At 40.3% G+C, this 12,593-nt stretch overlaps 1 protein-coding gene and 5 non-coding genes across 7 annotated transcripts in view; 1 reads left to right on the top strand and 5 right to left on the bottom strand.

Annotated features, from left to right (window-relative positions):
* Positions 1 to 12,593, top strand: part of LOC119901722 (contactin-associated protein-like 4) — a 120,887-nt gene that overhangs the window by 68,535 nt on the left and 39,759 nt on the right. For both annotated transcript variants that reach the window (XM_038717341.1, XM_038717342.1), the window contains exons 9-11: positions 4,033 to 4,182; positions 4,532 to 4,703; positions 11,524 to 11,630. In XM_038717341.1, the coding sequence (XP_038573269.1) occupies positions 4,033 to 4,182; positions 4,532 to 4,703; positions 11,524 to 11,630 (429 nt within the window). The remainder of the gene's footprint in view (positions 1 to 4,032; positions 4,183 to 4,531; positions 4,704 to 11,523; positions 11,631 to 12,593) is intronic.
* trnal-uaa lies at positions 2,996 to 3,078 on the bottom strand. The gene has a single exon. It is a non-coding gene; the product is annotated as a tRNA-Leu (tRNA).
* On the bottom strand, positions 4,980 to 5,062 carry trnal-caa. Its single transcript has one exon. It is a non-coding gene; the product is annotated as a tRNA-Leu (tRNA).
* On the bottom strand, positions 5,623 to 5,705 carry trnal-uaa. Its single transcript has one exon. It is a non-coding gene; the product is annotated as a tRNA-Leu (tRNA).
* Positions 6,214 to 6,296, bottom strand: trnal-uaa. The gene has a single exon. It is a non-coding gene; the product is annotated as a tRNA-Leu (tRNA).
* On the bottom strand, positions 9,695 to 9,777 carry trnal-uaa. Its single transcript has one exon. It is a non-coding gene; the product is annotated as a tRNA-Leu (tRNA).

Raw genomic sequence — 12,593 nt, forward strand, 5'->3', positions numbered from 1 at the left:
ATCAGCAGTTTCAGAAAGAGCGCCACAATCCACGCCACTATCAAAGTCACTTAAATCTCCTTTCTTTCCCATTCTGATGCTCAGTTTGAACTTTAGCAAGTTGTCTTGATCACATCTACATGCCTAAATGCATTGATTTGCTGCCATGTGATTGGCTGATTAGCAATTTGTGTTATCAAGCAATTGAACAGATGTAGGGGAGAGCAAGGGCAAAAGTACCATTTTTCAGAAAAACCTGATTTTAAAAGATTAAGTTGTAGACAGTGATATATTTTTGCTGTGCTCACTAACTCACAGGTGTGGTCTATCAATATCAGGTGGTATTTTGTACAAATGTAGAACGAATTCTGTATAATTTCACTTTAAACACAAGCGGCACATTGTTACTTTCGACCCCATCAGTTGGGTCAAAAGTAACACACAGGCGGGTCAAAAGTAAGGAGGGTTAAAAGTAACACACAGGAGGGTCAAAAGTAAGGAGGGTCAAAAGTAACACACAGGAGGGTCAAAAGTAACACACAGGAGGGTCAAAAGTAACAAACAGGAGGGTCAAAAGTAAGGAGGGTCAAAAGTAACACACAGGAGGGTCAAAAGTAACACACAGGAGGGTCAAAAGTAAGGAGGGTCAAAAGTAACACACAGGAGGGTCAAAAGTAACACACAGGAGGGTCAAAAGTAAGGAGGGTCAAAAGTAACACACAGGAGGGTCAAAAGTAAGGAGGGTCAAAAGTAACACACAGGAGGGTCAAAAGTAACACACAGGAGGGTCAAAAGTAAGGAGGGTCAAAAGTAACACACAGGAGGTTCAAAAGTAACACACAGGAGGGTCAAAAGTAACACACAGGAGGGTCAAAAGTAAGGAGGGTCGAAAGTAACACACAGGAGGGTCGAAAGTAACACGCAGGCGGGTCGAAAGTAACACACAGGAGGGTCAAAAGTAACACAAAGGAGGGTCAAAAGTAAGGAGGGTCGAAAGTAACACACAGGAGGGTCGAAAGTAACACACTAGAGGGTCAAAAGTAACACACAGGAGGGTCAAAAGTAAGGAGGGTCGAAAGTAACACACAGGAGGGTCAAAAGTAACACACAGGAGGGTCAAAAGTAACACACAGGAGGGTCAAAAGTAACACACAGGAGGGTCAAAAGTAACACACAGAGGGTCAAAAGTAACACACAGGAGGGTCAAAAGTAACACACAGGCGGGTGAAAAGTAACACAAGGAGGGTGAAAGTAACACACAGGCGGGTGAAAAGTAACACACAGGAGGGTCAAAAGTAACACACAGGAGGGTCAAAAGTAACACACTGGAGGGTCAAAAGTAACACACAGGAGGGTCAAAAGTAACACACAGGAGGGTCAAAAGTAACACACAGGAGGGTCGAAAGTAACACACAGGCGGGTCAAAAGTAACACACAGGAGGGTCAAAAGTAACACACAGGAGGGTCAAAAGTAAGGAGGGTCGAAAGTAACACACAGGAGGGTCAAAAGTAACACACAGGAGGGTCAAAAGTAACACACAGGAGGGTCGAAGGTAACACACAGGAGGGTCAAAAGTAACACACAGGAGGGTCGAAAGTAACACACAGGAGGGTCAAAAGTAAGGAGGGTCGAAAGTAACACACAGGAGGGTCAAAAGTAACACACAGGAGGGTCAAAAGTAAGGAGGGTCGAAAGTAACACACAGGAGGGTCAAAAGTAACACAAAGGAGGGTCAAAAGTAAGGAGGGTCGAAAGTAACACACAGGAGGGTCAAAAGTAACACACAAGAGGGTCAAAAGTAACACACAGGAGGTTCAAAAGTAACACACAGGCGGGTGAAAAGTAACACACAGGAGGTTCAAAAGTAACACACAGGCGGGTCAAAAGTAACACAAAGGAGGGTCAAAAGTAAGGAGGGTCGAAAGTAACACACAGGAGGGTCAAAAGTAACACACAAGAGGGTCAAAAGTAACACACAGGAGGGTCAAAAGTAACACACAGGAGGGTCAAAAGTAACACACAGGAGGGTCAAAAGTAACACACAGGAGGGTCAAAAGTAACACACAGGAGGGTCAAAAGTAACACACAGGAGGGTCAAAAGTAACACACTGGAGGGTCAAAAGTAACACAAAGGAGGGTCAAAAGTAACACACAGGAGGGTCAAAAGTAAAACACAGGAGGGTCAAAAGTAACACACTAGAGGGTCAAAAGTAAGGAGGGTCAAAAGTAACACACAGGAGGGTCAAAAGTAACACACAGGAGGGTCAAAAGTAAGGAGGGTCGAAAGTAACACACAGGAGGGTCAAAAGTAACACACAGGAGGGTCAAAAGTAAGGAGGGTCAAAAGTAAAACACAGGAGGGTCAAAAGTAAGGAGGGTCAAAAGTAACACACAAGAGGGTCAAAAGTAAGGAGGGTCGAAAGTAACACACAGGAGGGATGAAAGTAACACACAGGAGGGTTGGAAGTAACACACAGGAGGGTTGAAAGTAACACACAGGAGAATCAAAAGTAAGGAGTGTTGAAAGTAACACACAGGAGAATCAAAAGTAAGGAGGGTTGAAAGTAACATACAGGAGGGTCATAAAGGAGAGACATAAAGGAGATACGCGTTACTTTCGTCACGACAGGAACTCTTGATGTATCAACACGATTTATTTTTACTCTGAAAAACTCTGACAGGGCAAACTTCAAGGTGTGTTAAAGCACTAAATAACCTGTAGATTGATCATTACTGTGACACATGAAACGAGAGACACAACTTGTAATTTGAAAAACAGTACCGCTTTAGAAATTTACTTGCCATGCTCGATAACAATTTTCCAAAGATGGCCGCGGGAAACGATGATGCAATATTTGGCAGCTCCATCAAGGGTTGCGTGCTGAAGGTTTTTGTCACAGCTTGGACTGCAAATGCAGTCAGGGCTCTGAGAAAATCGCCTTGTTAGTTTCGTTCTAATTAATAAAGTGACCATTGCAGAAATCTTAGTGATCCTCCCCAATAAACACATCTCATTACCAGGAGTGGGGTTTGAACCCACGAGGACTTTTGCCCATTGGATCTTAAGTCCAACGCCTTAACCACTCGGCCATCCTGGTGTCTTACTTTAGGTAGGATATTGTTAGGTACATGAGTTTGTTGAATACTGCGTTTCCAGCTGACTTCTTTTCTTGCTATTAAGAATCTAGTAAAACGGGTCTTAGAAATACATATGATGGTTACATACATGATATCATGCTAACACCGAGGCTAAATCCAATAAAGAGCAGGACATAGCTGCTAATGTTAACTTAAACTCTGATAGCACCTAAGACCAGCTTCCTCAGAATGGGGAAAAATATACAGTGGATGTGTTTGACGTGAATGGGGCTTTTTTTTTTTTTACATAACCTGTAACTCCACAAACTAATGTAACATAACAGTTAGTTGGTTAATGGTTAACCTCCCTGGCTTTAGTGCTATGTTACTACTGTAGATATTAAGGTGGTTAGCAAGACATGCTTAAAATGTTGATAAAAACAGATAAAATGGTGATCAAAACTTTTTAAATGCCAAGTGTAACTCTCACTAGCACACCCATTTAGCATGTAGAGAAACGCTTGACAGGCTTGCTGTTGCTAGTTACAGTCACAGTTCAAGGAGGGGTTTAGCAGTCAATTCTAACCGTTTCTCTAATAAATTGGTATTAAGGTTTGAACCAACAAGGACACAAAAGCGCTTCTCTAACAAAGTGTCTGACAACTGGCACTTAGTACAATGTTTACCTTATGCTCTGCTGTGTTATCCTTCTTGCCAAATCTCTGGTCACACATCCATATCACTCTGGCAGAACGCTTTGCAGTCAATGACACTGCAAGATGACTGGGGTGTGTTTTTGAGCCAAGTATTGTAGGCAAGAAAAATAGAGGAGATAATGAGATATTGATCTATTCCCTCAACTCAACAGCTTACAGATTCACAAGACAGCCACAGCTCTGCTGGTACTTACTGCAGGTCAGTCACAAAGATGTGTACAAATATTTTGTGCGTTATTGGGTATTTTTGGTTCCCAGGTTCTGCTCTGAATGACGGTCAGTGGCATTCGGTGGAGCTGAACACCAGACGAGGTACTCTGAGCATCACTGTGGATAAAGAGGACGGAGGCAGCGCTCAAGCCAGCCCTTCATTTCCTATCACTATAGAAAGTAACCTCTTCTTTGGAGGTAAGAGTGGAACAGGTCAACTGTATCTTTCTTTAAAATTAAACCCTGTCACCTGTCAAACTGCCATGTGGAATTAGATGTAAGATGTACACAATGTAATCTCCATAAAAACAGTTAATCTCTACCCATAATGCAGTATTATGTTTTGACAACTAATGTATGTAATTAAAATTTTGGAGTCACATTGTCTTTCAGTGTTTTGAATTTAATCACGCATTCAGTTTGCATAATATTTCTTAGACAAGAGTAATGTTCAAATGTGTCAGCTCATCTCTAAAAAATGGTTTTGTGTGATATGATTACATGTGAAGTTTACTTTGATTGAGTAATGCATAACTTCTCTTTTCAGGTTGTCCCGATGAAGACGACAGGCAAGAATGCAGAAACCCCTTTAATGTCTTCCAGGGCTGCATGCGTCTCTTAACTCTGGACAATCAAAACGTGGACCTGATCATGGTGCAGAAAAAGCAGCTGGGAATCTACAGCAACCTGCAAATCGACATGTGTGGAATCATCGACAGGTCAGTTTCCAAAATATTTTGACTTTTGATTTTTGTTGTAACCCTCCGCTCATATTCTGCTTGCGGATGTAAAGTAAATCAGCACAGAGCTTTGGCTTCCTTTGACACAAATTGCGACGCTAACTGATTAAAAACAGTGCTGACCTTTGAGGGAATGGAGCTTGACGCAGGGGCTTTTTTTTGAGGATGCACTTCCTGCTCAGACCGGGCACTGATAACATTTGTCTTTTTTTGAGACACGTTATCGTCATCCACTACCTGTAATCAAAAACCTCCTACCAGGAATGGGATTTGAACCCACGAGGACTCATGTCCATTGCATCTTGAGTGCAACGCCTTAACCACTCGGCCATCCTGGTGAGATGAGAAAAATGAAGACATGCATTAAATAACCATGTTTTATGGCATATAAGAATTAGTTTTTATAATTAACAACTCCCTAAGATCTACACTCACTAGCCACTTTATTAGGTACACATTGCTAGGACCGGTTGGACCCCCTTTTGCCTTCAGAACTGCTTTAATTCTTTACGGCATACTTTCAACAAGGTGTTGGAAACATTTCTCAGAAAATCTAGTTTATATTGACAGGACAGCATCTCACAGTTGCAGATTTGTCAGCTGCACATCCATGATGCAAATCTCCCAGGCCACCACATCCCAAAGGTGCTCTATTAGATTGAAATCTGGTGACTGTGGAGGCCACTGGATTACAGTGAACTAATTGTTATGTTCAAGAAAGCAGTTTGAGATGATTTGAGCTTTGTGACGTGGTGCATTATCCTGCTGGAAGCAGCCATCAGAAGATGCCAATGTGATAAGCTGTTTGTGTTAACAAGCAATTGAACACCTAATAGTGACTGCTGAATGCATTTCATTGCAGAAATCTTAGTGATCCTCCCCAATAAACACATCTCTTTACCAGGAGTGGGGTTCGAACCCACGAGGGCTTTTGCCCATTGGATCTTAAGTCCAACGCCTTAACCACTCGGCCATCCTGGTGATGTTTACTTAATTATGATAAAGGGATGGGACACGTTATCGTCATCCACTACCTGTAATCAAAAACCACTTACCAGGATTTGAACCCACAAGGACTCACGTCCATTCGCAGCTTGAGTGCGACGCCTTAACCACTCGGCCATCCCGGTGACTTTTACTTAACTACGATAAAGGGATGGACATGGTCAGCAACAATACTCAGGCTGTTATGTTTAAGTGATGCTCAGTTGGTACTAAGGAAAATATCCCCCACACCATTACCAGCCTGAACCGCTGATACAAAGCAGGATGGATCCATACTTTCATGTTGTTTACAGCAAATTCTGACCATACCATCGCATCTGAAATCGAGACTCATCAGACCAGACAATGTTTTTCCAGTCTTCCCTTGTCCAATTTTGGTGAGCCTGTGTGAACTGTAGCCTTTGTTACCTCTTCTCAGCTGAGTTCTGCTGCTATAGCCCATCTGCTTCAAGGATTGATTTGTTGCACAATAAACACATCATATTACCAGGAGTGGGGTTCGAACCCACGAGGGCTTTTGCCCATTGGATCTTAAGTCCAACGCCTTAACCGCTCGGCCATCCTGGTAACTTTTCCTTTATGCCAGTAATCAAGAGCATTGAATTACAATTGTTGCAAGTTCAACATACCCACGATGTTGTTTGGTTATCTGGCTTCACTAAGCCTAATGATTGCAATCACGCTAGACGGTCACCCGATGCCATTAAATGAATGTGTTGCTTCTGTGTGTGTCTGACAATTTTAGCCTTATTCTTTCAGCTGCAATGGCTGTGTGTTGGCGTTTTGACACAAGAACTTCTCAGCTCTTCAAAGAATCAGATTTATTTATTTAATGTTCTCAAAAAAGTTCCAGACATTGTTCTTAATTAACTTCATAAAGCAATGAAGTGAAAAATCTATTCATGCTATAAAAATGCTCAGTGGTGGAAAGACTCATGATCAGTCTCTATAAACCTAAAGATATTATTATAGTAAGTACTACTAGTACTAGTACTAGTTGTACTAGAATTTAGGGCCAGACATCATGGTCAAAACGCCAGTTGGGAATGAGTCATAATTAGTCCTTGTCATCATGAGTGGTGGTTAAAAGAAAGATATGATTTGCTGAAGGACAGAATCATAACCCTACAAAATGAGTTAATTTTGTGTTTTGTATTAATGTATTAATTAGTGTCACTGTTTTGAAAGCGTCATGTTATTTTCTGCAGTCAATAATTATAAATAAAAGTTTTATTTGTCTTTTACCTGTTTGGATGTCTCATTTAGACAGTAAGAGATGAAAATTCTTGCTCCTGGAGCTTCTAGGCAGAATTTAATAGTATTTAATAATTTAATAATTTACAGTGCTTGCCAAGCTTGTTGTGGTCAAAACAAAACTCAAAAAGGTGATTTAAAAGAGAGCACCGGCAGCATTGTTGTTCTATCAAACCATAGCGTGTTTTGTTGGTTCTTAAGCAGAAATGTTTCTTCTGTCCTCGATTGCTTTCTTATACAACATTTTTTTAAAAAGTAACTGGTTGTTTTCAAACATCATTTTTCTTTCCTTTCCTTTTGCTGGCAGAGTAATATATTTGTGAGGTGAAGCGGCGCCTCATTGTACAGAGAGAGACTGCACCATCCAGGACACACAAACAATCATAAGCCTGCACACACACTCACAGTATCCACAATGATTGTTGAGCAGAGACTGGTGGTGTGACAGGTGTATTCTTGCTGATATCTGCCAGTCAGGTGTTCTGCGTGGACTTTTCTCAGTTTCTACTTGAACCCAGTGCACAAGTCATGCTCAACATACAGTATAGCCAACAACCACTGTCCAAATCTAATTTTGAAAAAAGTACATAGCAGCAAACTAATGACCGTGAGTTTAAAAAGAGATGTTTAACCATTACATTAAGTGTAATGTTCAGATGTCCACATGTGCTTATGTCCTATAGCCCTGCTGTTGCCCCCTTTTTTAGTTTTAGTTATTGTATGCATTTGATTGGGACCTAGAGCTATGCATCAGTAACAAATGCAGAGCTATGGGTGGGTGAAGAATGTCAAGTTACATTATATAAATTTCATTTCCAATGGAGTCATCTCCAAAGAGAGAGAGATAAAGATGTTAAAAGGTGGGCAGGGGGAGGGTTCGGTTTGTGCAACCATCACCAAGCAAATAGCATTCAGTGGCTAGTAAAAAGAAGATACAATACACAGGCATACAAGATTGTCTGGCATGGGGAAAAAAACATTATTTCCATTGTTTGGAGGACAAAAAGGGTCAAGACTAATTTTGGATGATTATATAAAAGCTCCGATTGAAGCAACAGAATACTTGCTACCTAATAATCTGTTGATATAATAATATTGATTTTAGCCCTTGAATAGCTTGTAGATACAAACTAATGCAAATTTAACTTTGGCACTTACGTTCGAACAACACGTCAGTTAACCAATTTGAGTCAAATGGAAATTAACTGAACCAAGACCAATTTTGGATCTCATGGTAAATATTTAAGTCATTGATAGTAAGATGATTAACTAAATAATAAAAATGTATATCATCAATGACAATGCAGGACCAGAGCGATAACTTCAACCTCAGAAGGTATATGAGAGAGAGAGAAAGAGAGAGGGAGAGACGTTTGCTGTTGTTGTCACGCCAAATAGCCGCACAATTAATGAGACAATTACACCAATTACAAACCCTCCACAAGCGCATGCACACAAACAAACACACATACCACTTATACAGTAAACTGGATGGAAACACCGATGTACACACAAATATTGAGCCAACCGTATATCTTTGCCAGATAAGGAGAATCTGCTCGAGTGGTTTTAATTAAATGTCTCCCTGTTTCTGCATTCATCAGCTTATTATTCAGCAGAATCCAGTTCCTGCACAGATCGGACTGCTCACTGAAACAAGCCTACAAAAATAATCCAGTTTTTTTTTTTCCAGTGAAGAGAGAGAAAAAAAAGTCTACCTTACGCTCTCTCGCTGTTATCCTGCTGATTGAATTTTGGGCCCATGGGACATGTTGTACTGTAAAGCCAGGTGGAAAATGGACTCACCAAATCAGATTCAATGTGGTGGCCATACTTCAGAGCAGGTTATTATATCTGTAGTTGTGTGTATGTGTGTGTATGTTTTATGATTGTTGCCCGCAGCAAAGAGTATTATTAGCCAAAGCAAACACTCCATTAATAGCACAAATGGAGCTTAAACCTGCACGGAGCCTTTCCATTACAACATCAGTTCACATCTTGTTACCAAACCTGCCTGCTTGTTTAAGCTTAACAGACACATAAGAAAATCAGTGTTAGGATGTATGTCATTTTCACTGATTGATATAATAGCAAACTAATTCCAACTCTTTTCCTTCTTATCCTTCTTTTCCTGTTTGTCCTCTTACCTGCTTTCTCTATCTTTTTTTTCTTCCTCTGGTCTCCGGCCTTGGGAACATTGAAAGGGAATGTTCCTCTGTTTTTTTTGTCCAATCACGATCTGTATGTGGGGAAGGGCTGCGTATTTTGTACCACACCTGAATCTGTGCACCTGGATTTTACAGTTGTGGAATATACATTTACTCAAGGACTGTACTTAAGTATGAATTTGAAATACTTAACTTAAGTATTACCATTTATGCAACTTTATGCAGTACTTCTATCCCACTGCATCTCTACTTTCATACCATTCCTTTCCAGTCAAAACCATTTTTTCCCAAATTTGGTGATTTTGAATTTGAATATTTCTGACAAACTGAAGGATTAAGAGGAAGAGAAAAATAAACTATTTCAAAAAAGCCTTGGATTAGCTGGAAAATGTTACAAAGCTGAAAACAGGGAGGTTTTTCTGAGCTCTCATCAAATATAGAAGTGCAAAAAACTTACATAATTTTGGGAATATAATGATCATTCAAAACTGGGTGTGTTTTTCATTTCAGATATTGCAATGTAAGGTTTAACAAAGATCAGATTACCAGGAGTGGGGTTTGAACCCACGAGGGCTTCTGCCCATTGGAACTTAAGTCCAACGCCTTAACCACTCGGCCATCCTGGTGCATGCAATGATAAAGAATTTAAAGGGCTGGTGTCTGGCTAAGTATGAATACTGTGTTTCTGTGAATGACATTTTAATAGATGTGTAGTTTAGAAGAGGCTGAACTGGTTATCCACTTGTGACACTGCATTGATTTCTCTCTGTGGGAGAAACTGGTTGTCAGAAGCTATCAATGTTATGTTTTCATGATATATGTGAGAGTTAGGCATGTGTATATATGTCTGGTGTGTGTGTGTGTGTGTGTGTGTGCGCACACACATATGCATTCATGCATTCATGTTTGTCATCATCATCATGTCAAATAAGTAAAGTGTCCGCACAAACTGTGAATGCTAACCAGCTCCCTTTAAATCAAAGCAGTGTAAAGATAAATTGGGGTAAAAAAACACGCTGTAGTAGGCTGACAGGCCGCTGAGTCAGGGCTTTGATCTAAATAAAGGCTGCATCATCTGTTTTCTGTTCAACATTCCTGCCTGGGTTTGTGCAAACATATACTCGAACACTGTCACATGCATTTACATTTAGTGCTCAAAATGTGCATTTCTCAATATTACAAAATAAACAGAAGCATGCAGACTTCCACCCCCCCCAGCACACAGTAATAACCACTTCAATCCAATCCCACCTGATCATTTATCAGTTCTGCCTTTGTGAGTGTGTACTATGTATTTATGTGTGAATGTGTGTGTGAATTAAACCCTGCTGAAGGCATTGGCCATGGAAGCAATCCATGTGGATAAAGATACACAAGAAAAAGGAGTTTCAAAAGACGCCAGGACAGTTTGGAGCACATTGCTTGTAGGATATAAGAATATGTATCAGTGCTTGCAAAGATTTAAAGCGTTTTCTCTTCATGATATCAACTGAAAGAAAGTTGTGAGGAAATGAAATGATTTGAAATGATGAGCTGTGATTCAGCAGAATTTACAGTCAACATTGGAAACTAAATGTTTTAGATGTATTTTTTTTCACTTCAACAACCTCCCACAACGTGTTGGAAAATATGACCTCCTCCAAATATTAAAAATGAAATATTGTATCTTTCCACTAGTTACATTAGTCCTGACCCTCCTACACACATTTGGCCATTTAACAAATAACATGCCTGAGTAAACATGATTTGCTTTCTGCCCATTTAATGAAAAAGCTTTATGTAACAGACTCATTTTGAAATATAGTTCAAGTTACACTATGTGTTTGTGAGGATAGTAAGCATCTGAAAGCATTTTTTCATCCCATCTAGTGTCATCTATAAAGTAACCCCAAAAGGTCAAAGGTTGGAGCCTGACAGCCAGTCTCAGCCTCACTTACTGAAAGATAAATGACTCAGCTAAAACATAAAAGATGCCTCAGCTGCTTTTTCAAACAAACAAACGAAACCCCTCTTGGCAATAACGGATGAAAGGTGTTTATTGGCATCGACTGCTTTGGTCCTCTTGGAAAGTTTTTTTGCAGTAAGACCTGGAGAATCGTTTCCAAATGTTCAAGCAGCCAAAACAAGCAAATGGATTTTTCACATCTGCTGCCTCAGTGTATATGAGAATATGTATGATTGTTCGCCTGTTTTTTTGTCTCAACAGCAAAAATCTATCCACGTTCCACATGTCTGTCTGAATTTTGTAGGGGACTGAAAAAAGAATCCTTGAGAAACTTTGCAACAAACTTTGGCGACTTCTTGACTCTCTCTCTCTCTCTGTCTCTGTCTCTCTCTCTCTCTCTCTCTCTCTCTCTCTCTCTCTCTCATAGGTGCTCTCCCAGTCGTTGTGAACATGGCGGCCACTGCAGTCAGTCCTGGACCGTCTTCCACTGTAACTGCTCTGACAGCGGCTACAGCGGAGCGACCTGCCACAGCTGTAAGTCACCTGTCGACCAAACATCAGCACATGTAATGACCCATGTGTTCCTCCCACGCTCTTTGCTTTGTGTATGTGTCCTGTTACCTTTGATGTCAGTACCCATAAGGGACAGAACACTCATTACACTTGGCAGCTCCATTAGATAGATCAGGTTACATAGTCTCTGAAACCAGCCGGTACTCCTCTCCTGATAAAATGTTTCGGCCTCAGGTTTGCTGTGTTAATTACTGTAGAATTATGCACCAAATAAGCAACAACATTTGATAACAACACAGAAGTTTTTGATCACGCACAAGTGAGTCATAGGAAGGTGGTCAGTTTGGATGGAAAAATGCAGGACTTTGACTCCAGGTTTCGCATCCCCCGTGTGGTTGGGTTCAGTTGATTTAAAAAAAAATTAATATTTAACAATCTTTCCCTAACCTTTACCAGGCGCTAAAGATAACCATAAAAAACATTAATCATGCTTTAGTTGCTATATGTGGATACTGTAAGACAAGAGTAGATAAATGAAATACCTTGTTGGGTAGTATTATGTGTCCTTCAATATGTATTTGTTGTTGCAAATTTGTATTGTAATTTGTGGGAGACATGGTTGGAGACAGACTCAGACAGGGAGAAGGCAAGAATTAGAGAGCTATGACAGATAATCAATTTCCTTTTACAAGCAGTTGTTTTTACATATACTACTTTCAGCAAGGCGGCAAATTGAAAATAAAAAAAAGTGATGAATAAATATGACTTGTGATGAAGTAAGAGCAATAGAGCATATAAGAAAACTATAAAAGGATGAAAAATGAATAAAGCAGCCTGGAGAGAGACTGCTAGTAATGTTCTGTGTTGCTCCTTTTATGTACCTGAGTCAGATCCGGTTCTAGGCAACGAGGAGCTTTGGGGACCCTCCTTACTGTGCCTGGAGCCCAGAACTATGGAATAAAACTGTAAAGTAAATTATGGATG

The sequence above is a fragment of the Micropterus salmoides genome, unplaced genomic scaffold, assembly GCF_014851395.1.
Source record: "Micropterus salmoides isolate LMB-PRFRI ecotype aquatic unplaced genomic scaffold, ASM1485139v1 Ms_hic_scaffold_14, whole genome shotgun sequence".
Classification (NCBI taxonomy): domain Eukaryota; kingdom Metazoa; phylum Chordata; class Actinopteri; order Centrarchiformes; family Centrarchidae; genus Micropterus; species Micropterus salmoides.